This window comes from Salvelinus fontinalis, chromosome 12, assembly GCF_029448725.1.
Source record: "Salvelinus fontinalis isolate EN_2023a chromosome 12, ASM2944872v1, whole genome shotgun sequence".
NCBI classification, from domain to species: Eukaryota; Metazoa; Chordata; class Actinopteri; order Salmoniformes; family Salmonidae; genus Salvelinus; species Salvelinus fontinalis.
In genome coordinates, this window is record NC_074676.1 from 39,786,579 (window position 1) to 39,813,872 (window position 27,294).

Genomic DNA, 27,294 nt, shown 5'->3' on the forward strand with positions numbered 1-27,294 from the left:
CGGACTGAAGAATGGCAGCTCCGGACTGAGGGACTGCAGCTCCGGACTGAGGGATGGCCCATGGCTGGCTGACGGATCTGGCTGCTCATGGCTAGCTGACGGATCTGGCTGCTCATGGCTAGCTGACGGATCTGGCTGCTCATGGCTAGCTGACGGATCTGGCTGCTCATGGCTAGCTGACGGATCTGGCTGCTCATGGCTAGCTGACGGATCTGGCTGCTCATGGCTGGCTGACGGATCTGGCTGCTCATGGCTAGCTGACGGATCTGGCTGCTCATGGCTAGCTGACGGATCTGGCTGCTCATGGCTGGCTGACTGATCTGGCTGCTCCTGTCTGGTTGGCGGCTCTGGCAGATCCTGTCTGACGGACGGCTCTAGCGGCTCCTGTCTGGCTGGCGGCTCTAGCGGCTCCTGTCTGGCGGACGGCTCAGTGGGCTCATGGCAGACGGGCGGCTTTGCAGGCTCATGGCAGACGGGCGGCTTTGCAGGCTCATTGCAGACGGATGGCTCAGATGGCGCTGGGGAGACGGATGGCTCAGATGGCGCTGGGGAGACGGGCAGTTCAGTCATTGCTGTGCAGACGGCAGACTCCTGCCGGCTGAGGCGCACTGTAGGCCTGGTGCGTGGTGCCGGGACTGGTGGCACCGGGCTGGGGACACGCATCTCAGGGCTAGTGCGGGGAGCAGGAACAGGGCATACTGGACCCTGGGGACGCACATTAGGCCTAGTGCGTGGGGCCGGAACTGGTGGTACCGGACTGGGGACACGCATCTCAGGGCTAATGCGGGGAGCAGCAACAGGATGCACAGGACTCTGGAGACGCACAAGAGGCTTAGTGCGTGGTGCCGGAATTGGTGATACCGGGCTGGAGACACGCACCATAGGACGAGTGCGTGGAGGAGGAACAGGGCTCTGGAGACACACTGGAAGCCTGTTACGTGGTGTAGGCACTGGTGGCACTGAACTGGGGCGGGGAGGTGGCGCCGGAAATACCGGACCGTGCAGGCGTATTGGCTCCCTTGAGCATTGAGCCTGACCAACCTTACCTGGTTGAATGCTCCCCGTTGCCCGACCAGTGCGGGGAGGTGGAATAACCCGCACCGGGCTATGTAGGCGAACCGGGGACACCATGCGTAAGGCTGGTGCCATGTAAACCGGCCCGAGGAGACGCACTGGTGGCCAGATATGTAGGGCCGGCTTCATGACATCCGGCTCAATACTCAATCTAGCCCTGCCAGTGCGGGGAGGTGGAATAACCCGCACCGGGCTATGCACACGTACAGGAGACACCGTGCGCTCTACTGCGTAACACGGTGTCTGCCCGTACTCTCGCTCTCCACGGTAATTACAGGGAGTAGGCGCAGGTTTCCTACCTGACTTCGCCACTCTCCCTTTAAGCCCCCCCCAAAGAAATTTTTTGGGTTTTCCCACAGGCTTCCTACCGCTTCGTCGTGCTGCCTCCATTCGCCGGTATCCCTCCTCGCACTGCGCCAGAGAATCCCAGGCGGGCTCCGGCACTCTCCCTGGGTTGATCGCCCACCTGTCGATCTCCTCCCACGTAGTGTAACCCAGATCCTTTGTAGGTTCCTTTTCCTGCCTCCGAGCTAGCTCCTCATATCGCCGCCTCTCTGCTTTCGCTGCCTCCAGCTCAGCTTTGGGGCGGTTATATTCTCCTGGTACCTCCCGGTCTAAAATTTCCTCCCATGCCCATAAATCCTTGTATTGCTCCTGTTGCCGCTGGTCATGCCGCTTGGTCCTATGGTGGGTAATTCTGTCACGATCGTGTGGCGGATTAACGGACCAAAATGCAGCAGTTGGAAAATAAGCCATCTTCTTTTATTTTAACACGAAGATGAACACGACACAAAAACACTTTAACAAAACAACAAAATAACAAAACGACCGTGAAGCTACAAACGTTGTGCACAAACATACAGGCTACTAACGTTCTTACATAGACAACTCTAGACATATACACTCAACACAAAACCATCTACTACACCCCATAACCCCTTTACCAAATAAACACCCAAAACCAACAAAACATAAACATTCCCCATGTCACACCCTGACCTAACTAAAATAATAAAGAAAACAAAGAATAATAAGGCCAGGGCGTGACACAACTTGACAGAGTATGACAACATTTTAAAATAATAATGATCAAATATTGTTAAATCCAGGTGTGCAAAGCTCTTAGAGAGTTACCCCAAAATACTCACAGCTGTAAATCGCTGCCAAAGGTGATTCTAACATGTATTGACTCAGGGGGTGAATACTTATCTAATCAAGATGTATTAGTGTTTTATAAATGTTAGAATTTTTCATCCACTTTGACATTACAGAGTATTTTGTGTAGATCGTTGACCAGAAATTACAATTAAATCCATTTTAATCCCATTTTGTAACAACAACAAAAAGTCAAGGGGTGTGAATACTTTCTGAAGGCCCTGCAGTGGAGTTGTTACATACCCTCATACTCCTGCTCATTCACCTGCAGCTGATAGTTGTGTTCAAAGATCGTCAAAAGACATGTTCACCTTGCTATTGTTCTATCTTCCAGAATCATCTCGCACATTGGTATATTTCCCCTGGGAAATGTGTGTTTTAGCATGTCAAGTGGGCAGACTAGAGCGGTCCAGGGCCAATGGAGGGCACGTCCTCTCTTTCTCTCTGAACACAAAGTTGGAGAAATTAGGGGCCAAGGACAGTGCATTAATATTGCTATCCAGGGTTGCAGAATACCAATCAGGATTCTGGGAATTCTTTTGCAACCGATTTCTTATTTGACTTCAACGACTTCAACAATCTCTCAATAAATCTACAGTACCAGTCAAAAGTTTGGACACCTACTCATTCAAGGGTTTTTCTTAATTGTTGCTGTTTTCTACATTGTAGAATAATTGTGAAGACATTAAAACTATGAAAGAACAAATATGAAATCATGTAGTAACCAAAAAAGTGTTAAACAAATCAAAATATATTTTAGATTTGAGATTCTTCAGAGTAGCCACCCTTTGCCTTGATGACAGCTTTGCACACTCTTGGCATTCGCCATTTGATTAAATGTTCAGCCTTCTTATGGCTTGGGGGTAGAAGCTGTAAAGGAGCATTTTGGTCCCAGACTCGGTGCTCCGGTACCGCTTGCCGTCTTTCACAATTTTTAGGGCCTTCCTCTGACACCACCTGGTATAGAGGTCCTGGATGGCAGGTCTTAACTGAAAGGAAGAACCAAAAACTAGCAGACACCAGGCCCTCCATGGAATGAGTTTGACACCCCTGCTTTAGTACAAGCTTTCCACTCACGCTTCCTGCCTTCTGTCCTGTACTATGAATGGTTAGACCTCCCTCTAGTGACTAAATTGTACGCTACATACAAACTAACTGTTGGTGTCTTCCCCCCCACTCTATGTCCTTTCCTACTGCTCCATGTCATTTCCTGGTTCTCCATGTCCTTTCCTGGTTCTCCATGTCCTTTCCTACCTCTCCATGTCCTTTCCTACCTCTCCATGTCCTTTCCTGGTGCTCCATGTCCTTTCCTGGTGCTCCATGTCCTTTCCTACTGCTCCATGTCCTTTCCTGGTTCTCCATGTCCTTTCCTGGTTCTCCATGTCCTTTCCTACCTCTCCATGTCCTTTCCTACCTCTCCATGTCCTTTCCTGGTGCTCCATGTCCTTTCCTGGTGCTCCATGTCCTTTCCTACTGCTCCAAGTCCTTTCCTACTGCTCCATGTCCTTTCCTACTGCTCCATGTCCTTTCCTACTTCTCCATGTCCTTTCCTGGTGCTCCATGTCCTTTCCTACCTCTCCATGTCCTTTCCTGGTGCTCCATGTCCTTTCCTGGCGCTCCATATCCTTTCCTACCTCTCCATGTCCTTTCCTGGTGCTCCATGTCCTTTCCTGGTGCTCCATGTCCATTCCTGGTGCTCCACGTTCTTTCCTGGTGCTCCATATCCTTTCCTGGTGCTCCATGTCCTTTCCTGGTGCTCCATGTCCATTCCTGGTGCTCCACGTTCTTTCCTGGTGCTCCATGTCCTTTCCTGGTGCTCCATGTCCTTTCCTGGTGCTCCATGTCCATTCCTGGTGCTCCACGTTCTTTCCTGGTGCTCCATGTCCTTTCCTACTGCTCCATGTCCTTTCCTGGTGCTTCATGTCCTTTCCTACTGCTCCATGTCCTTTCCTGGTGCTCCATGTCCTTTCCTACCTCTCCATGTCCTTTCCTACCGCTCCATGTCCTTTCCTACCGCTCCATGTCCTTTCCTGGTGCTCCATGTCCTTTCCTACCGCTCCATGTCCTTTCCTGGCGCTCCATGTCTTTTCCTACCTCTCCATGTCCTTTCCTACCGCTCCATGTCCTTTCCTGGTGCTCCATGTCCTTTCCTGGTGCTCCATGTCCTTTCCTACCACTCCATGTCCTTTCCTGGTGCTCCATGTCCTTTCCTGGTGCTCCATGTCCTTTCCTACCACTCCATGTCCTTTCCTGGTGCTCCATGTCCTTTCCTACCGCGCCATGTCCTTTCCTGGTGCTCCATGTCCTTTCCTGGTGCTCCATGTCCTTTCCTGGTGCTCCATGTCTTACTAGTGCCTTTGAATTCATTTTTAGAAACAGGAGTTTGGCCAGTCTGGGGCTTCAGGCTCATGCGATGGTGCCTGAAGAGCCGGCCAGCAGCGGAGAATATCCTCTCCACACTAGTAGAGCCACTGGGGATGCTAAACACCATGTTGGTCTCTTGCCAGGCTGGGTAGAGATGCAGGGTTGTTAAAAAAATATATCTATAGGTAGGCCTAACGTTTTTAGGCAAAAGTTCACAATCAAAACAGAAAGCTCCTTGAACGTGGGAATATGCCAGGCCTATTGGGCCATTGTGTAGATAATAGAACGAAAATGAACAAAACGTTTATGAGATCCTATTTTTTGTTTATAACTACTTTGCTACCATGACACACTTAGTTATCTCCCCACCTCGTTCCTTTATTTTAGCATGTGCACATATTAAGTACACCATCATGCTTTTGGGAAATGTGTATTTTCAGATTCCACAATGATTCTTCAGTTCTGGACACTAGCCTACATCACCGCACATTCTCTCTTGCTCTTGGTCCTCTCTTTGTAAGTCACCTTGATTTAGCACATGAGTCTTTTATCAGCTGGTTAAAATATTTAGCAAATTCCATGACAGGAGCTAAAGCAAGGTTTATAGCAGAACACAAGTACACTACAAGGCAAGCCCTGGGCTGTTAAGTGAGCACTACTGGAGCAAAACTGGAGCAGGTGAGAAAGCCCAAGCTCCAGACTTTGGGAATCTGGCTCCATGTTCCAGTCAAATTGGGCACTCAGCTCCTTGCTCCGCTCCAGCTCCACTCCGCTCACGTGCTCTGGTTTCAACCAAGCATACTGCTCTTGTTTTCTGATGACAAGAATGAGAATGATCAGAATGACACATTATCAAACCCACATATTTGTATTTCCAATAGCCCACTTTACTTACCTCCGAGTTTTACATAAGTCAGAGTAATGAATGCATTCTTTATTCAAAGCGTCACATTTGCATGACAAGTGTTGCATAATACATTTGTAATGGTCCTTAGCACAGGGCTAATGAGTGATGCAATGTCTTTCTGAATTATCTAGCCAATAGTCTTGTGCTCTGCCCCTGACAACCAAGTGATTAGTGATGTCAACATTATTTAATCCGCAAATCACTGGCCCACAATGAGAGGAGAGACAGGGAGATGGCATCCAAATCACATGAGATTTTTTCTCTGTAAGCAATTATTGGAGACAGTGATTGCGATATGAACAATGTCTAAGGAATATTCCCATGAAGGTATAGAATCAATCTAAGGCCACTATGACCGTGCCTGTGTCCCAAATGGGTGTTATTTAGGGTGCACTTGTGGCTCATCATAACACATCTAATCTTCTCTGAATGCATCCTAGCCAAATTAGATCACAGGAAACATAAATCATCCTAACTTCTTCTGTGCTATCCCTCCTCCATCTCAAGACTGCCAACAAAGCCAGTCGTCAGATCTATACTGTGTTATTGTGATACCAGATGGCCATTTTGTGTCATCTTCCTCTGTGGACAGTCTTGTCTGCTGTGATCTCTGCTTGTTGTAATGTGTAGTTGTGTGGCTAGCTGTGTTTGTGGATGGTGGATGAGTAAACAATCTCGTCTTGCCACCAGCTGTTGCGTAAAATGTCAAGTGGTAGTGTTGGGCATCATGCTGGGGAAAGAGCTGAAGGAGCTGTTTGCATTGGCTGTCCAGCCTTGCTCCTCTCTGATTAGACAGAACTGTCCACACATTCTGCCTGGTCTAGACTATACTGGCCTGTCTGAAACGTGTACTGTCTGGTATCAGCTACATGTTAACCTCATCCCCAGGCAACGGGGAGGAAGTCCGGTGTCAGCTACATGTTAACCTCGTCCCCAGCCAACGGGGAGGAAGCCTGGTGTCAGCTACATGTTAACCTCCTCCCCAGGCAACGGAGAGGAAGCCTGGTGTCAGCTACATGTTAACCTCATCCCCAGGCAACGGGGAGGAAGCCTGGTGTCAGCTACATGTTAACCTCGTCCCCAGGCAACGGGGAGGAAGCCTGGTGTCAGCTACGTGTTAAAGGTCCTGAACAGTTATTCTGAAATTACTTTTTCTCTCATTGCTAACTACCAGGAAGTTTGAAAAGACAGGGTGAGTGGGCAGGGAGCATATATTCATGAGCTCGCCTTGACTGACAGTTCTTTGAAACGCCTGTGTCAAGCAACTTGAATGTAGTGAGCAGCAGTGGACGCTCCTCAGAGGAGGAAGGGGAGGACCATCCTACTCAGTGAATTTCAGAAAAAATAAATAGTGAAACAATTAAAAAGGTATCCTTTTTAGATACAACTATACTAAATATATTCACATAACTGAGTCACCAAATAACTGATTAAAACATACTGTTTTGCCATGAAGCCTCAACAGCATTCTATGGGGTGGCATCAGGGTGTAGCCGGAAGACAGCTATTTTCCATCCTCCCTGGGTACAATGACTTCAATACAAAACCTAGGAAGCTCATGGTTCTCTCCCTCTTCCATAGACTTACACAGTAATTATGACAGCTTCCAGAGGACTGACATGTTGTCCACCCAATCAAAGGATCAGAGAATTAAGCTAGTGCTGAAAGCATAACCTACAGCCAGCTAGCACTACACTGCAGTGCAATAAATGTGGCGACTAGTTGACTCAAAGAGAAAGACAATAGTTGATCAGTTTTTTACAAAGGAGAAGCAGCAGAGAGTGAAGGGAAAAGGTGTTAGGAGGAGAGCATGTAGATGTGAGAAGGAATTATACAACGAGCAAAGTGATGATGCTGTTTGTATGTGGCTGCTATGAAAGTGAGCTTTTGTGTGCGGATGATCAGGAGTATATTCATTCCGCCGATTCTGTTGAAAAAACATTTCACAAACGGAACGAAACGCGGATAAACCTACCTGAATTTGTTCAATAGAAACTCTTGTTTGCAACTGTTTGGACTAATGATTACACCCCAGATCAGCTAGATGCAGGCAAGAGAGTGCAAGGCGGTATTGAATGTGCTACTGTCTGTCACCTTGATTACTCCTAGTTGTCTTTTGATCTGTGCACCTATGTTATAAACTTTAATTCATAGGCTAGGTTGTAGGAACCTCGTGATGGGCATAGGAACATTTTGAGTATCATGTAGTAGCCTTAACCTATCGATGTTACATTGAGCTGGGTGAATGGAATATGAATGACAGTCATCCAATATGCTGTAATAGAAATAAAGCCATGCTCATTAAAAGAAATTGGCTTACCTAATCTTAAACCACACCGATCACCACTTGTGAGCAGTGTTTCAGTAAAATCATCTCAAGCTAATTTGGTGAAACACAAAGCAACTCAAAACAACATTAAAATTGCATTAATGATATACATTTTTTTATACATCTCCCATTTGGCATGTCTCTTATGATACGGTTCACAGCAGCACTGACGGATGTATTGACTTGACAACTGTGTCAGAGTTTGGCCCCGCCCCCCTAGCTAGGCTGAAGACCTAGCTAGCCAGTAACGTTCTAACACCAGACACAGATGAAAGGGGAAACATATAAGTATCTTTGCCATAGGTGAATAGGGTAAATTTTTTATTATATTTGCTGACACCCTACAGTCAAATGTTGGCACCAGTAGAGTAGCTATCTACAGTTGACATCAGAAGTTTACATACACTTAGGTTGGAATCATTACATTTTACATTTACATTTTAAGTCATTTAGCAGACGCTCTTATCCAGAGCGACTTACAAATTGGAAAGTTCATACATATTCATCCTGGTCCCCCCGTGGGTATTGAACCCTGGTCCCCCCGTGGGAATTGAACCCACAACCCTGGCGTTGCAAGCGCCATGCTCTACCAACTGAGCCACACGGGACCAAATTTTTAAAACAAATTTTTCAACAAATCCACAAATTTCTTGTTAACAAACTATAGTTTTGGCAAGTCAGTTAGGACATCTACTTTGTGCATGACACAAGTCACTTTTCCAACAATTGTTTACAGACAGATTATTTCACTTATAATTCACGGTATCACAATTCCAGTGGGTCAGAAGTTTTTAGTTTTTAGCTTTTTAACTAGCTCATGTTTTTTTTTAAACATGAAGTCTTTTGTCAATCCAGATGCTCAGATATTTGTAGGCGGGAACCCAATCAATGGGAGAACCATGCAGTGAATAAATATGTAGTACATCTGGAACATTCTGGAGAGAACTAGAGAATAACATGTATTTAGTCTTGCTCACATTAAAACCAACCAGGGCGTTCTGTAAGATAACAAGGTATTAAAATTAGAGTTAAGGGGATGAAGTTTGATTATAAAGTTACTTGTCCCCCCCCCCATGTCAAACACTTGGATTCATTATTAAGGGGACAGCCTTGTCCCGTTAATAGGGGGACAACCTTGTCCTCTTAATAACCAATCTAAGAGTTTGACATGGGGGAGGGGACCATTAACTTTATTTTCAAACTTTATCAATGTAGAAGCAACAGTCATTTTTCACATCTTGGTCATAATAATACTTTCATCTGGTTTCCTTCAAATGTCATCCAATTTCATGATAAACATGCTTTTGACTGTTCATGACCTTTGGCCTCGTCCCCAGGCTACGGGGAGGAAGTCTGGTGTAAGCTACATGTTAACCTTGTTCCCAGGCTACGGGAAGGAAGTCTGGTGGAAGCTACATGTTAACCTCATTCCCAGGCTACGGGGAGGAAGTCTGGTGCACGAGCCTAGCTACTTTAGACTCCCAGAATGTTTGTCCTCCAGTATATCTGACCTGTACACCTTTCCACATATCTGAGCCAGTTTTTTAGGGTGCAAACATTATTTTCTTTATGTACGAACATTTTTCAGAAGAACACATCAAATGGTTCTTAATTTTTGCAATTATACATATCACTTTCATTGCACAAACATTACAGAACATTACTTTCAATAGTCAATAGTTGTCACGCCCTGATCTTAGAGATCCTTATTTATTCTCTGTTTGGTTAGGTCAGGGTGTGACTCGGGTGGGAGATTCTATGTTTTCTATTTCTTTGTTGTTTTTGCCATGTGTGGTTCCCAATCAGAGGCAGCTGTCTATCGTTGTCTCTGATTGGGGATCATATATAAGTTGTGATTTTACATTTGGGTTTTGTGGGGAGTTATTTTCTCTTTAGCTGTTTTGTTGCCTGACAGAACTGTTCGCTTTCGTTTTCTACTTTGTTATTTTGTTGCGTTGTTCAGTTTTATTAAAAATCATGAACGCCTACCACGCTGCACCTTGGTCTCCTTCTTCAACCCATTAGAGTCGACACAATAGTCCTCTTTTACAACATCTTTCCTTCATCCTAGCATAGAAAGAATAAAATACAAAGGACATATATATGTTTACGTTGTACTATACATTAATATTAAAATGCAGCACTTGTAGTCGGTACAAAGAGCCAAAGAAAATGACAGCGGTCACATATTGCATCCCAAATTGCACCCTATTCCCTACATAGTACACTACTTTTGACCAGAGCCCTGGTCAAAAGTAGTGCACTACATAGGGAATCGGGTGCAATTTGGAAACAGCCACCATTTCCGTGTGAAAGACTGCTAGTCAATGAGTCATCAGCTTTCATGACTTAGGGAACCTTACTTTGCTGAAGATACTAAGTTGTCCCTTTGTCGTGGAAAATTGCGAGATTATGTTTTAGTGCTTGTAAAATGATATTATAATCTTTGTATTGCATTAGAATGGTTGTTTTATTAGACAAAATAGAATATGTCGACTATTGTGTGTGTGTGTGTGTTCCACTGAGGATGGGCCTCTATGAGATAGCACTGACAGAGGAGATTTACCATGTCTTTGGCCAATAAAGCCTAAAGAGCATTCCAGATGGATGAGGTAATGTTTTGGTACTATGAAGTACCAGGAACGAGATTAGAACCTCGTTTTAGGTACCAAACTGAATGATAATTTATAGCTAATGCTATCTGGCTATGGGATACTCCTTTCTTAAGTAAAAGGCCCTTTGTGAAGAGTTCCTGAGATCTGTGGTTCGTCATGTGAGTTGAGAGGGGTGTATCTTGGCTATAAAAGATCTTGGTATTCTTTTGTAGGCACTCTTAGAATTCATTATAGACACTGAATGGATCTGAGAGTCAAAGGGAGATTTTGAAGCTCATATTATTAAAGATGAAATTTAAGTATAACTCTGACTGGTGTGTGGTTTATACTCATTTGGGAATACAGGAAATTGCCACGACACCTTTTACAGTATACAGTGTCCAAGGTAACAGGACAAAACAATAAGCTACGGAAAAATAGAAGAATATCTCAAAATAACATCCTTTTTATTGGGTCTATCACGGCAGCACCGTGATGTTTATTAAATCTTATAGGCATAGTTTACCTAAATTATAAAATCAAATATTGGCTTCCTTACCAAAGCACGCATTTCTGTCTTCCCCTGTCCGTATACTGCTTACAGGGTAACACCCAAACCAGACCAGCCACGTTGCGTCAACGAGGGTTGCAAAATAAATGTACACGTTATTAAAATATTTCATCCAGACTGGTCACACGCATCAACGAACGTCTGCATAGCCAAGCACTAAAATAGAACTTGGTTCTATTTGAGACGCTTGACACGATGCAAGTCCCACCTCTCCGATCTACTCATTCGTTTTCAGGAGCATACAAACCCACATGGGTATTTGAAAGATGAACGAAGAGAGATTAATCATAGATAACTAACTAAAAACTAACTACGTTTCGCCTTGTATCTGTGGATCAACACTAGAAGCACTGAGAGCATATTTTTAGGTCATATGAATTTAGCATTTTAATAACTCTGCCATTTTCAGTCATGTCTCCCCGTCCTTGACATTTCCTAAATACGTTTATTCAGGTTTTAAGTTTTAATGTCAAGTACAGTGAAATGTCTTTGTCGCCAAGCTCCAAACCCAACAGTAATCAATATCAACGTAGCACTAAAAATAACATCAATAAAAAATAAGAACAACACAAGAAAGTAAGATGCTATATACAGGGTCAGTTCCAATACCATATTTACGTGCAGGGATACTGGAGTGATAGAGGTAGATACTGTATGTATAGGGGTAAGGTGACTATGCATCAGGATATATGATAAACAGAGTAGTAGCAGTGTACATTTTGATTGTATGTGAGTGTGTATTTGTGTGTGTGTGTGTTATGTGTGTAGAGTCAGTATAAATGTGTGTGCATGTTATGTGTGGGTTGGAGTGTCAGTGTGTGTGTATATGTAGAATCCTGTGAGTGTGTATATGTAGAATCCTGTGAGTGTGCATAGAGACAGTAAAAACCAAAAATTCAAGGGTCAACTCAGATAGTCCGTGTAGCCATTCTGTTAGCTATTCAGCAGTCTTATGGCTTGGGGATAGAAGCTGTTCAGGAGCTTGTTGGTGTCAGACCTGATACACCGATACCGCTTGCCGTGCGGAAGCAGAGAGAACAGTCTATGACTTGGGTGGTTAGAAACTTTAACGATTTTCCGGGCCTTCTTTTCACACCGCCTGATATAGAGGTCCTGCATGACAGGGAGCTTGGCCCCAGTGATGTATTGGGCTGTCCTCACCACCTTATGAAGCTGGTGACAGAGGTGGTTAACTTGTCAATGTTTTCGACGGAGTCTCGGAACATATTTCAATCAGTGCTAGCAAAGCAGTCCTATAGCATAACCTCGGATTCTGGTGATCATTTCTCAACGGAGCGAGTCACAGGTACTTCCTATTTTAGCTTCTTCTTGTAAACAGGAAGCAGGAGTACAGAGTCATGATATGATTAGTGGTCTAGGACTTCTACAAAGATTTAGTAAAAAAAAAAAGGACCATATGCATTTCAAGTAAAATAACAACCCAATGTTCATCTCCTAAGACAAATTAGCTAGCAATAGCAAGCTAGCTAAATGTCCATGAATGTTTAATGTGTGTTTCGACATACCCCCAAATGTATATCGTTGGTTCACAATTGGTTTTGGTATTTTAACCAGCGTGTCATGATTTCGTTTGTTGTGGACTGACAAAATCCACACATAACATCTTTCCTTCAACCTAGCATATAAGAATAAAATAGAAAGGACAGATGTGTTTACGCTGTACTATACATTAATATTACAATGCAACACTTGTAGTAGGTACAAAGAGCCAAAGAAAGTGACAGCAGTCACAGGCTACAGCAGTCACATGTAAGGAAAGTACATGTAATTTTGTTATTTGTTGTTAACTGTTTTTTTATGCTTTAAAGAGGCAGTGAAGTTAAATTATATTTCCACATTATGAGGTCGAAATAACACTATGATTTTTAATTTTTTGTGTGTGTGTAAGCGCTGTTTGAAAATGCCTGTAATTTCAGGCTGTTCAGGTGGGATGGAACTTTTGGCCCACGTCATGAAGTCACAACGGGATCTGAGTTATTTTCAGTAAATAAACACAGTTATTAGACACATAGTGATGATTTATAGTGATGCATGTGGACTTGAACTGTACTTCATATGAGCTGTATCCTCACTAAAGGCGGCTGTAAATGAAGCCCGCATCTCTCCCCCAGTCCCCAGATCTGAGTAAACCATCTGAGTCATCCAACAAGATTAACAGTATTCTAACATTGATGACTGAGCTCAGCCCGACAGCCAGACAGGGAGACCAATCTACACCAGATCAGAGGCTTAGTTCTCCTCTTCTTCATCTTCTCTCAAATTGTTTGCATTTCAAATATCACCCTCTTTCCTTTATAGTGCACTCATTTTAACCAAAACCCTATGGGCCCTTGTCAAAAGTAGTGCACTATGGAGGGAATAGGGTGCCATTTGAGATGCAGGCTTTAACTTACAATACATTGAGACTGACTGGCAGAGCTTGCTCTCATAATATCTGAGATAATCTAGTCAACACCTCGTTCACGTATTAATTAATCTCGTCCTCCATCCGGCTCCCTATATGCGGTAGCAATATTACCTGTGGATGAGGTTACATTTGAATACCTGCTGTAACAGTGATTTAAAACAGGCAAAGTAGCACTTATTGATTTGTTTTGTATTTCAAACATTCATTACATCACCTTTTACGTTCATCACCTTTATGATGGCCTAGTTAATTCCTGCCAATGAGCCTGAAAATTTCCAGGTTGACCGGAGACTCCAGTGGCTACAGAGAAGTATAAAGTACCAGTTTATAGTACCAGAGGGGTATATAGTACCAGTTTATAGTACCAGAGGGGTATATAGTACCAGTTTATAGTACCAGAGGGGTATATAGTACCAGTTTATAGTACCAGAGGGGTATATAGTACCAGTTTATAGTACCAGAGGGGTATATAGTACCAGTTTATAGTACCAGAGGGATATATAGTACCAGTTTATAGTACCAGAGGGGTATATAGTACCAGTTTATAGTACCAGAGGGGTATATAGTACCAGTTTATAGTACCAGAGGGGTATATAGTACCAGTTTATAGTACCAGAGGGGTATATAGTACCAGTTTATAGTACCAGAGGGATATATAGTACCAGTTTATAGTACCAGAGGGGTATATAGTACCAGTTTATAGTACCAGAGGGGTATATAGTACCAGTTTATAGTACCAGAGGGGTATATAGTACCAGTTTATAGTACCAGAGGGGTATATAGTACCAGTTTATAGTACCAGAGGAATATATAGTACCAGTTTATAGTACCAGAGGGGTATATAGTACCAGTTTATAGTACCAGAGGGATATATAGTACCAGTTTGTAGTACCAGAGGGATATATAGTACCAGTTTATAGTACCAGAGGGGTATTTAACCTTTATTTAACTAGGCAAGTCAATATATATATATATATATATATATATATATATATATATATATATATATATATAAAATGACACACAGGTCATTGTCACACAGGATATATAGTACCAGTTTATGTAATAGCCAGTAGACAGCCATGTTATGTTGGGCAAGGCTTGTATAGTGCCGTCATCTGGATGCTCCCCTTATCTTTAATATCAGCAGTCAATGCCTGGTCCTCAGAGGTCAAGAGCTGGTCCTCAGAGGTCAAGAGCTGGTCCTCAGAGGTCAAGAGCTGGTCTTCAGAGGTCAAGAGCTGGTCCTCAGAGGTCAAGAGCTGGTCTTCAGAGGTCAAGAGCTGGTCCTCAGAGGTCAAGAGCTGGTCCTCAGAGGTCAAGAGCTGGTCTTCAGAGGCCAAGAGCTGGTCCTCAGAGGTCAAGACCTGGTCATCAGGTCTCACATCTATATCATAGGCCTCTGAGCTGGCGAGATCACAGGCCCCTACTGCAGGGGTATCCCCATGGGCGGAGTTACTAGACTTGTGGGAGGAGCTCTGAGAGTTGGTGGGACTGAGCTGCACAGCAGTGGTGTCCTGCAGCGTGTGCTCGCTCGTCTCCATCTCAAATGTGACGCCGGCCCCTATCCGCGTCCGACCCCAGCTCTTGTCCCCCTTGGCCTTCCCGGCATTGTGGGTTGGTGGCCGCCGCCCAAACACACAGCACGCCCCAAAAAAGGACAGGGCCACCAGTAGGAGGAGGGGCCCGATGACGATGGGTGGGTTGCTGGTGGGGATGAAGGACTTGAAAGCGAAGGCCCCCACCAGGGTGATGTTGATGCCCGCCAGCATAATGCACAGGCCACAGGCGCAGCACAGGGCCGGGGAAGGGAGACTCTGGGGCCGTTTCCCGAATACCTTTTTGGGCCCCGAGCTCTTATCGGGAAGGACCATCTCTCCAGGCTTTATGTTGTATACTGCCTAATTCAGATATTTTTGGGATTGCATATTACTTAATTATTTTATGGCATCAGCTAAAATACAATTTAATAGTCTTGATTAATGACAACATAATCCAGCCCAAATGCAGGACAGGTCTGAGTATTCTCTGCCCCCTACAAGAGAAGAGAGAGTCAGATGATGTGTTCCTGTCATAGAATAAGTTTTGTACATTTACATTTAAGTCATTTAGCAGACGCTCTTATCCAGAGCGACTTACAAATTGGTGCATTCACCTTATGACATCCAGTGGAACAGCCACTTTACAACAGTGCATCTAAATCTTTTAAGGGGGGGGGGGGGGTCAGAAGGATTACTTTTTTATTTGTACAAAATACATCTTTGTCACACAGGTCTAAAGGCAACTGACATTGAGGGAGAAAAGCTGATGCATTATGCATACATGACGAGTAATAAATGCTACAAAGACTAGATAAATCAACGGTATTATTATCTTCAGCTCTGCAACATATTGATGCCCAGTTTTTTCACAGAGAATAAGAAATTCTGAGTTTCTTGTCTTTTGTTCATATATATATTCCTAAGTACACAATGAACAAGTACACTGGCTTCTGATAAGCAAGCAGCCGATCATTTACATTCTGAAGAGGTATTAGTCTTATATTACATGGTTAAAAGTGTATTAGACTACATAAATATACGTCTTAGACTGACACATAGCCAATAAACTGGAGCATTTTGACACATTAGGTTACCCTGATTAAAACAATAAAAATATAATTACCATTACAGAAGTTATTTTATTTAAATTGTCGTTTAAAGACCAACGTATATTCTAAAATCACTGACTGGCATTGGACAATTCATTCAGAACAAAAAATATTTAATATTCTTTTGGTGGTGAAAACAAATACGTCACTGACAGCAATTGCTTTTACTTACATTTGATGAGTCCCATAGTTCAGGTAATCTTGTTTGAAATACAACACTATTCCCGTCGTTTGCCTCTCATTTCAATCGAGTCGTGGACTTTCCATGACACTCTCTCTCTCGTGAGTTCCCCCACCCGAGCAGGTGGAATACGATGGAGGAAAAGAGAAGAGCGCTCATGAGTTTCTTGCATGGTTAACCACTAGGGGCGCCATATGGGCATCATTCACTGATGAACACACACAAGTACAGCGAGACTAATTGTTGAACAAACCAACACAGACAAGTATATTTAAACAAATTAAATAAAAAAAATGATTATGAAAGCAAGTTAAATTTTTTGCAGGAATTGAAAGAGCCCAATATGTATTATGGGGATAGTTATTGTTCATTTTGATTATTAATTAAGCAAATGCTTTGGATATAATCAAACTCTGATAGAATCCCTGTGAAATATTGCTTGCTTAGAAAACCATCCAGACATATAGCCCAGATAAACTGTACCACTCTTTGTTCTGAACCCACAATGCAACAAAGCATGATTCTGAACTACCCACCCCATACACAGCGGTATAAAATACTTAAGTAAAAATACTTTAAAGTACTAGTAGGTTTTTGGGATATCTGTACTTTACTATTTCCATTTTTGAGAACTTTTACTTCACTACATTCCTAAAGAAAATAATGTACTTTTCACTTCATACATTTTCCCTGACATCCAAAAGTACTCATTACACGTTGAATGCTTAGTGGGACATGAAAATGGTCCGATTCACACACTTATCAAGAGAACGTGGTCATCCTTGCTACCTCTGATCTGACAGACTCACTAAACACAAATGCATCGCTTGTAAATGATGTCTGAGTGTTGGAGTGTACCCCTGGCTTTCTGTAAATGTTTAAAAGAAGAAAATGGTTCCGTCTGCTTTGCTTAAAATAAGGAATTTGACATTTACTTTTGATACTTAAGTATATTTTAGCGATTAGATTTACTTTTGATACTTCAGTATATTTAGAACCAAATACTACTTTTTTACTCAAGTAGTATTTTACTGGGTGACTTTCACTTGAGTAACTTTCTATTAAGGTATCTATACCTTTACTCAAGTATGACAATTGGGTACTTTTTCCACCACTGCCCATACAGTGCAACAAAGCATGATTCTGAACTATCCACCCAACATTCAGTTGAACAAAGCATGATGTCTTCCTCTCCTCTCCATGGCCCCTTGAGGATGGCATAACATTTTACTAGACACTCTTATCCAAAGCTACTCCCTGTGGGAGTTGAACCCACAACCCTGGCGTTGCAAGCACCATGCTCTACCAACTGAGCTACACGAGACCATAACAGTGTCTGCCCGTACATCTTCACGGTTACCTTCTTCCTTTAGGCGCTCTAGACCAACCCCCATACTCCTCTCTTCACTGTGTGGTCAGGTGAATCACAATCATCCATGTCCCCGTTTCATTCACTCTACAATAGGCAACTGGTGAGTGATGGGCCTGAAATAAACCCATTCAATCAGTCTCTGTTTATGTACTCGCACTGAACCTAGAAGAACAGTCAATCTGCCTAACTTGTTACATGATGTCAGAGTTCTGCCTAGAAGTCAGAGAAAGAAGAATTTCATAAGAAAGAAATGGGTTTTATTGGGAAAACAGCATACCACAGGGGCTATTGATGTGCAACATCGTAAGAACATTTGCCATAAGACCTCATACACATGGGTTATAAGGTATTTAGCTGCATAGCTTATGCCAATTAATGTATCTTATCCCATCTGATTTGAGTTTAGTGCACATGTCCCAAATGGCACCCTATTCCCTATGTAGTGCCCTACCTTTGACCAGGGCCTATAGGGTGCCATTTGAGACACAGCTGGCCACATGCATCAGGCCCTAATGAGTGAGAGGGCTTTACCATAGCCACTGGGAGATCCCTAATGTGTTGCACCCTCTCTGACGGAGAGTCCGTGCCCGCTTAGGAAGGCCACTTAGTTGCTATAGTGATGGAGTATCCATGGCAAAACGGGGGAGATCCAGGCATTGGGTACAAGCCGTTTTACATGGGGGGGGGGGGGGGGGTGCAATACATGAAGTTAAAGGGTGAGGGGAATAAGTGCCAGACTTCCATCAGTGTCCCCACATTAATAAAATGACAAGCTCTTAGAGGTGAAACAGTCAAACTGGTAGAGGTAAATCAAATCATTTCAGTAACCAAAGAGCATTTCAGTAACTAGGTGGATTTTAACAAATGTGTTACACAGGCTGAAATGGCCGTCTGACCAATTTATTCTTAAAAATCTGAATGTGACATGCTAGCATTCAAATTCATCACAAGTTATTTCTATCAGTCTCTATGGTTTCTTTGGCATACTTATTCAGATCCATTAGCTGACAAACCAACCAACAATACACAAATAAAATCATTACCTAAAAAACGGATATAAAACTATAACTCCCTTTCCGCCGGAGAAAGGCATCTTTATCATGGCATCCCCCCTGGAATATAGAATATATAAAAAATAAAGTTATGGATGTTTAAAAAAACAACACAATATTAAAATACAAAAAGACATTTCCAGATTTGTAAATCACTTAAACGGATTCTAACAATATTCAGTGAAGTGTGAATAACCAAAACAGTAATTAATTCACGTAAAAAGAAAGCTTCAGGTTATTAGTGGTATGAGTGAAAATAAGTTAAACACATTTGAAGCAAGCAATGGCAGAATGGTCCTGTAATCATTTGGAAAAAAATGTGCAAAGACATCATACAAATTCTAGCTTGGCCACAGATCTGTTTGTGCCATCATGTCAACTCTTTGTAATGTCATGTTTTGCATGACATTGAGTGACAACATAACTCAAACTGGCAACCAGGCTAGTGCAATTCTGGTTTCTGAGGTAATCCTTATAGTTTATCAATACTTCAAATATGTTTGAAATAAAAATACCGATGAAATGCAATCATTTCAAATTTCAAATTACATATGACGAGTGAGTTATTTCAAAGTATAGAAGTGTTCCAGGTAGCTGATGTTTCGATAAGGAGATAAGAAATGGAATTTCAGGGTCATTAAAATAATAAAATGCTTCACATCTTCAAAATGCTTTTCAAATTAATGATGCACTCTCAAATCATTCAGTAACCCACCTTCCACAGGCACAATGTCTTAAAAGTTCTAGGCCAAACACTAGGTCAACATACTATAAATATCGACCCATCTGTCAATAATAGGGCCCCAGAATGCTTACTAGGATAATCAAGGACAGAGTCCATTCCCTGAATACCAGGCCATAGTCACTGTCTGCTTGCCTTGCCATTATTGGGTTGCAGAATTCGGGGGTTGCAGAATTCTCAAAACATTCCAAAAATTCCCAGTTAGGTCAGAAATCCTGCATTAAAGATTTGAGGTTGGATGCTTCTTCCCTGCTGGTTCCAGAAATCCTACAAGAAAACCAGGAAATTTTGGGAAAGTTTTGAAACCCTCCTCACAGCCTATGTATGACCAGCCCTAAAAACAGCATTACTAAGTGTCTGAAAAGTAATGCTCTACTTTTGCAGCATTCAGTAACTCTATAAATAATGCCAAAACCTTTTCACAGCTTGACCAACACAACGTAAATTAAAATGGTTTTTAAAATTAAAAGTATTTTTACAATAAGACAGGCTAGCTACATGTACTGTATGTGTATTAAATGCCCCATGCGGACATCATCAAGAATCCATTCCTAATGGAAATAACCGTGCAATTAAGTATAGCTAGCATAAAGCAACCATCACTAGCAGTCTTAACCATAGAAAAATAATCACTAGAACAGGCTTAGACCGATTCTAGTGACTATATTTCTGTCGTTTTAACATGAGATTGCGGTCTGTATAGACTGAGGTTATTATCAAATGCAGGAAACTACCTCAACCCAAACTAATCACTGAAACCAGACTCAGCAACTGATACAAAGCTGGGACTAAGTGTGTGTTAGCTTAGTAGAGGATAAAAGTGCTTCCCTTTGTGCTCCTGTCTCTGTTTCTAGATGATAAGAAAACCACTGGCCATGATGAGAGCTTGAACAATGAGGCTACCAACCTGTGAAGCTACACAGGAGTCTGCTGCCAATGGCAGTTATGGTCCATCTCAGATGGTGTGACATGGTAAACACCACGTAGAGAGGAGGAGCAGGGGGGACGAGAGACTAGCACCAGGATGGAGGGAACAGAGGGGAAGGGAAGGCACACAGAGCCTGGCAGCAGTTCTGAGGCTGACATTGTTAAAATCAGAGAATCTGACCCTGTAGAGATCTTAGAAGCACACAACTATATTAGAAGGATAAACCAGGTGCGAGGGAACTCCGAGCCTGCAGTAGCACCAAAACGAGGTCTTCCTGGGGTTAAACCATGAGCTGGTTAGGTGACGAGCGTGTCGAGGTTGTCGTCATCAGCAGGCAAGAAGTCCCGGGTGGTGCGCTGAGCGTTGGACTGTGCCCGTCTGCGAGCCAGCCGGGAGTTGGAGGGGGGCGAGAGCCTCATGGAGGTCACAATGGTGGTGACCACTTCCTCCTGCTCCTCGTCATGCTGCGACAGCTGGCGGTTGAAGGCGATGGCGTCGGCAGCAAACTGGGTCAGGTCTTTGGTGCTGCTGTTCCTGTAGAGAACGAGCAGACGATCAGTCAGAGATTGATCAAATTATAGATCACACGTTTAGCTCTAGGAGACATACACTCAATTTGTCAGGCACACTCCTAAATCTCATTTTGTTCGATGTTTTCAGGCCTCAAAAATGTCAAGTTCAGTCCATTATGCTACTTTGGAGGTCTGGAAAACAAACTTTGATTTTGAAGTGTAACGTCCCTTCAACGACTGACTTTATTTGCCATCTGTCTGTCATAACAGAAGAAATTAGCTGTAATGTACTGCACATTCTGTGAAATGAGCACTGAGTGGATTACCTTTGGAGGAAGTGTGGGGTTGGGAGACCTCTCTCTGGTGCATTCTAGGGGAAAATAAATAACACATTTAAATAAGATAACAGGAAAACAGAATCCATTTATTTTGATTGTACCCTTTCCTTCACAGATATACAGTTTGGAGGAAATCTAGAGGTGAAAACAAGCCCACTGGTTTCTTGGATGTCTCTGTCACACATTCAGCCTTCTTAGACCAGTGTAGAATAGACAAGAAAGCCACTTCAGAATATTAACATCCACCGGAACAACATAAAGTACAGACCTGGGTTCATGTACTGTTTAGGGTATTTCAATTGATTTCAAAAGTAATTTGGATATTTTTTTATTTGAAACACAATTAGTATTGGAATGTATTTGGAAACACTTGTTTAGCAACGACATGTATGTCTTTTTATTTTTTTAATACTCAAATACACAGTATTTATACAAATAATTAAATTACCATGCATTTGAACCAGGTCTGTTCGGTATTTGAAATGATGTATTTTCAAATACTTATTTCAAAATACTAGGCTATTTCCAATAGAAGTAGGTGATTCGAGCCACATTATTAGAAAATACTCAGTTACACAGAAAATAAGTATTCAATAACAAATAATAGACATGTATTTGAACCCAGGTGTGGTATGTTATGACCATACACCCACACAGTGGACAGAAGGGTTAGGAAATTGACACTTACCCCCTGCACCCAGGAGTGCTGCAGGACCTGGGCAGCACTGAGGCGGAGGGTGGCATCCCGCACCAGCAGCCTGGAGATGAGGTCCTTGGCCTGGGCAGAGATGTGGGCCCAGTCCCTCTCTGGGAACTCATACTGGCCATCCTGGATGTTCTCAAACAGATTCTTCTGCAGGGGTGGGACACAACATATTAAAAAGGAAAATCATGAATAGTGCAATATTTTGGGCATTCACTTATGACATGAATCAGAAAGTTTCTAAATTACTATAAGTGCTTATGAATTATAATGGTTATAACACCAATAAATGCATGGCAGTTTTTTTTAATTTTTTTATTTTTTACAAACGGTCTCGAAGGTCCAGAGTTTGTGTTCCTTCAAGACGGATTTAAAAAAAAGTGCTGTAGATGTCTAAGGTGAACTGGGGGTTTGAGGAAGACTGGTGATGGCTTGTGTACCTGGCAGGTGCGGCAGGTCTCTCCACGGTCCCAGCCACAGTCAGTCCCACAATGACCAGTGAAGGGGGGGCTGCCACTGAGCAGAATATAGAGGATGACCCCCAGGCTCCAGAGGTCACAACGCTTGTCGTAGAACGATGCCTCGTCTGTGAACACCTCCACCACCTCTGGAGCCATGTACTCTGCCGAGCCACACTGAGTCGGGGAAACCAAACACCGTGAGGACATATGTCAAATCAAATTTGATTTCTAAGTGCATTTAAAATCGCAACACTCTTTACAGTTAAAGTAAAATATGTGCACTCAGGGACAATTAAGACATTGCCAGACACACAAATATCAGGGTTAGTGGTAGGTTCAGGTTGTGGTATTTACCGGTGTGGTGAGCTCTGGAGTGGTGATCGGAATACAGGCACTGCTCAGCTTCACTCCACTGCCCAAGTCAAAGTCACAGATTTTCACCAGAGACACCTGCAGAGGGAGAGAAAAATAGCAGGCATTCACTAGCTATATCCACAATAACTGTTTGGTAAACATGACATTTTCTACAGAAAACATATGTTGTTGTTCCGTAGCACATTAGGGGAAACAAAGGTTACCTGGTCAGTAGACTCACACAGGATGTTCTCTGGCTTTAGGTCCCGGTGGGCTATACCTGTAGAACAGAGAATGTTCATGAGGAAACAATCACACTGTAATTCTATACAGGCACAGCCCCATGTGCAGGGGTCCTACCTTTGTTGTGGAGGAAGTGGAGAGCTTTGGAGATGTCCCTGACCACACGGCTGGCCTCCAGCTCATCAAAGTGCTTACGGTTCTGGATGTGAGTCAGAATGGAGCCTGTATGGGTAAAGAGGAGAGCTTTCAGGAGCAGAGAGAGGAGAGCTTTCAAGAGAGAGCTTTCAGAGAAACACCTAATAGTTTCATGTAACCTGGGTCATGTTCATTAGGCCACAAAGCACCACCATGTTTTGCAACAGAAAACAACATTGTTTTTATTGGACAAGTTCAGTTACAGCAGTATCTCCCCAGTTTACTTTTTTCTTCCATTTTGTGCATAATGAACATTACCCAGATTCACCCTCACAAAAGTGGGATAATATGATAAAAACAAGACATACCTCCACGCAACTTCTCAAACACCAAGTAGAAGCAGGAGTCATCTTCAAAAAACTGTATTAGTTCCAGAATGTTCCTGAAAATGTTAATAGGAACACAGTGGGTGATTTTTTGTTGTTGTAGTTATCATTTAACTTTCAGAACTTTAACTTTGTAAAGTGAGAGCACACACTTGTTGCCCTGGCACTGGTAAAGGGTCTCCACTTCACGGAAGACTCGGCTGCGACTGTGTCCCGCGTTCTTCTCAATGATCTGAGAGAAAACAAAATGGACACGGGTATCAGTGAGTGAAGAAAGCTTAGTCACAGAACCATGAGCCTGATGTATAAATTTGAAGCACCCAGTTGGCATTTCCACTCACAACAAAATATGTTGATGAGAGGAAGCCCACTGGCCGGCAGTGGGAAAAGATGGAATCAGATGGATTTTGGCCGACGTTCTGCACATTTTTTCATCATTGAAACATTTGATCTCAATACAGTTTTCTGTTCCCAAAACTAGAATCTGTTTGGAACAGAGTGGACTAAAGTTTTGTAGACTTTACCCTTTGCCAAAGTTTCTAAAAATTACATTGTCTAGGAGTCCAAGGGCATATTGAGCTATTGCACAAGCGCACTTCACAGGCGTTCCCTAACGGAAATATGCAACTACATGCTAGAACGCACCAATAGGATCTCATTAGCTTGTGCTCTGCCTACCTCCTTGCTAGTTCTGCCCACTATGATTAACCTGCTCCAAGTGGAAATGGCAGGCTGTGGGTCTATCTTGGATTAGTTATAAAAAAATCTTTGGCTTAGTGGGTGGTATACGTGCACATCCAACAAAAAAAAAAAAAAAGTCCCAGGTGCTGGATCAGAGAGGACAATGTAGAACAAAAAGCTAATCTGCACACTGGTATAACGCTTAACTGTTTAATAGGACAACGTTTGGACCACAAACTGGGTAAAGAAAACACTGTTTGGGTTCGAAACAGCTTCAGTTAGTGACTAATTATACTTTAACCACCCTGGAATGACAATAAAAGCTTTGCGTGTGATGTATGACATTCATCACAAGTCCCATATGTCCTCTACGCACCCTGGTCAAAAGTAGTGCCCTAAATAGGGAACCGTTTCATATGGATTAACCATGTGCCAATCTGACTCACCTTCACAGCATATTCATTCCCATTCTGAAGACTGATGCATCCTTGGACCTTTGCATATGCACCCTGACCCAGCAGTTCATCTGTCAGTTTGTACAGGTCTGGAGAAAAGAGATGCGCAGAAAAGCCTGTCTCTGGTATCTATGGTGTGGGTGCATTTATTAAAACCCTAGATTTTGAATGACATGAGTGATTGGATATTTGACATGATTGTCTGATTTATGTGCAACATGATTACCGCTGAAGTTTCCTGTAAAGCTGTCTGTTGCTCTTGACCTCCTTTTCTTCTTCTTTGGTTTGGCTGAGTTTGGAATGCTTACTGGCTGGGTGGCTTCCATTTGGTTGGCTGAGTCTGGGACGCTTACTGGCTGGCTAGCTTCCACCTCTGTATAAACAAGTCGACTGTTAATTCACGTCAACCACAGTTACGTTGTAAAATATTGCTTGAATCGCAAAGTGTTTGCAACGTGCATATTGACTAACATCTATTGACTATGTGCCAATCAACAAAAACACATGTTTTCTTAAATTGTGAATGATTGTTTAAAACTGTGATACATTGATAGATCCTTGAATGGATTAACTATGTGCCAATGTGACAGCAAAGAAATGATTGCTTAAAGCGTAGTGTGTGCAATGTGTATACTGACTAACATGTAGGACTTCTATTTGCCAATGTGATAGCAAAGCAGACAGTGAGAAGCTGGTTGTGGAGCTGGGTCAGTATCCACAAAGCATCGGAGTAGAAGTGCTGATCTGAGATCGGTCCATATAATCTAAAAGGCAAAACTGATCCTAGATCAGCACTGCTACTCTGAGATGCTTTGTTGATATGGCCCTGGTCAGAGGCCTGGGGTGCAGTACCTGTAGGGCCCTTTGAGAGGCGCTGTCTCTCTGTGGCAGTGGGGGGCACCACATTCTGCTGTACCCCACAGCTGTCCCCTACCGGGCCAAAGGCCAGAGAGTTACTCTGTAACAGAGAGAGAGAGGGAGTGGGAGGGAAAGTGAGAGCAGAGCCAGAGAGATCAGGTGGTGGAGAGGGACAGAAAGAACAAGAAGAAGCACAGTGTGTCACTTTTGTTCTTAAAGTACCAGTGCAGTCCTAAACTACATTCAAATCTACTGATATGGCATATTCTAGATAGAATAGCAATACAGTATAATTAGAACCAAGCTCCTGGTTTAAAACATGGTTATCTTCCCCTGTGGCAACCGTGCAAATAGGGTACACTGATATGCAAGCACAAACGGGGAAAGCTTACAAAAACCTTCTCCCCCTGGATATTCCCAAACACACTTTCACATCCAGTGATAGCATAGGCATATTTGTATTACTCATTGAAAATGATGCAACATATCCAGTTTAACCTCAAGATAAGCATAATTACTGGCAGTCTGTTACTACTAGAAGCTACTCTTATCTGAGCAACAGGAAAGGTTAAGGGAAGTAACAAGTGTGACAAAACCAGAAGCTATGACAAGTTTGTAAAATAGCTAACGTTAGTTAGCTAGCTATTTCTGACAGCAATATTGAGTTACCTGGAGAGAGTGCTGGAAGGCTTGCAACTCTGCCACCCTGCTCTGCCTCACCATATCTGCCAACTGAAAAATAATGAAACGTTTCAGATAGCTTGCACGTTTTCGAGTAGCGAGCTAGTACACTAAAGTAATGTTGGCAGGGGCAGAAACAGGGAGAGTATTCAAAGTTACACTAAGGAATTCCATCAGTGACGATGTAAGATGTTTTCACTTGAACAAACATTCCAGAACTGGTTTGACCTTTCCTTACACACATATACAGAGCTGTTTTTGTAATGTTGGTGTTATTCTGCTAACTGTAGGCTATGTCAAACCTATCTGGATAATTGGGTGAGTTATTGAGTCATTCTAGAAAACTCAGCTCCAAATATGCTGGTGAAAGCAGCCACGACTTGGTCGTGCCAGACTGGAGGCGGCAAAAATACAGCTAGTTAGCTAACGTTAGTTCAATCAAACAGGCAGCAAAAGTAGGCTATGCAATCACACACATTAGCTAGCTAACTATAGTAAAGATACTCGTAAGTTTATAAGAGGTCGGCCTTATTAGTTGTCTAGCTAGCTAGCAAACCATATCAGCTCAGAGTCATAACGATGTTCTGAAAATAATTGTATCAGATGAGTTTGTTATGAAAAGCCAAAGCAAATACATTTGCGCTAGCTAACTACAGTACATAGTTAACTAGCAAGCTGGATAACGTTAACTATTTTAAGTTGGCTAGTTACTATGTCACCTAATCCGTCTTGCTAATGACGTTATGAATTACTGATGATATATAAAAAAAATCTATCTCACCTGGAGTCTGTGTCCAAATAGACCGAAATCCTCCTCCAGAGCATCAGTCATCCTCAGGATTTTGCGGTGTGTCAGGGTGGACAACAGAGTGAAATCCAGTTAGTGTCGTAAGGCGGTAAACGCAGAGATCCCGCCTCTTGCATGTCCTGTAGTTTATTCATTGGACGAAAAAAATAAGCCACTAGGACGTCAGGTATTGCAAAACAACTTCCCCTATTTCATAATAGGGAATTTCTGGTGTATGACAGCACCCTCATTCATAGAAAATATACAAGGTGGGTTAAATTATAGTCTAGGGCGTCCTATTTAAGTTAAATAAATGTTAAATAAAATATATTTGTAGTGCAAGTTATATTAAT

The 27,294-nt window shown here is 42.8% G+C and overlaps 2 protein-coding genes across 2 annotated transcripts; both read right to left on the reverse strand.

The window, feature by feature from the left end:
• Positions 1 to 14,507: 14,507 nt before the first annotated feature.
• On the reverse strand, positions 14,508 to 15,304 carry LOC129866555 (uncharacterized). Its single transcript, XM_055939311.1, has one exon. The coding sequence runs from the start codon at positions 15,294 to 15,296 to the stop codon at positions 14,508 to 14,510; it is 789 nt and encodes a 262-aa protein (XP_055795286.1). The 5' UTR covers positions 15,297 to 15,304.
• A 2,556-nt stretch (positions 15,305 to 17,860) lies between these two features.
• On the reverse strand, positions 17,861 to 27,281 carry mknk1 (MAPK interacting serine/threonine kinase 1). The gene is made up of 14 exons (XM_055940764.1): positions 26,936 to 27,281; positions 26,143 to 26,205; positions 25,468 to 25,573; positions 24,842 to 24,988; positions 24,607 to 24,704; positions 23,632 to 23,711; positions 23,462 to 23,535; positions 23,076 to 23,180; positions 22,940 to 22,995; positions 22,716 to 22,811; positions 22,341 to 22,535; positions 21,886 to 22,050; positions 21,186 to 21,229; positions 17,861 to 20,881 (listed from the first exon to the last, which is right to left on the reverse strand). Exons 1-14 carry the CDS (start codon positions 26,984 to 26,986, stop codon positions 20,644 to 20,646), a joined length of 1,518 nt encoding a protein of 505 aa, XP_055796739.1. The 5' UTR covers positions 26,987 to 27,281; the 3' UTR covers positions 17,861 to 20,643.
• Positions 27,282 to 27,294: the final 13 nt, after the last annotated feature.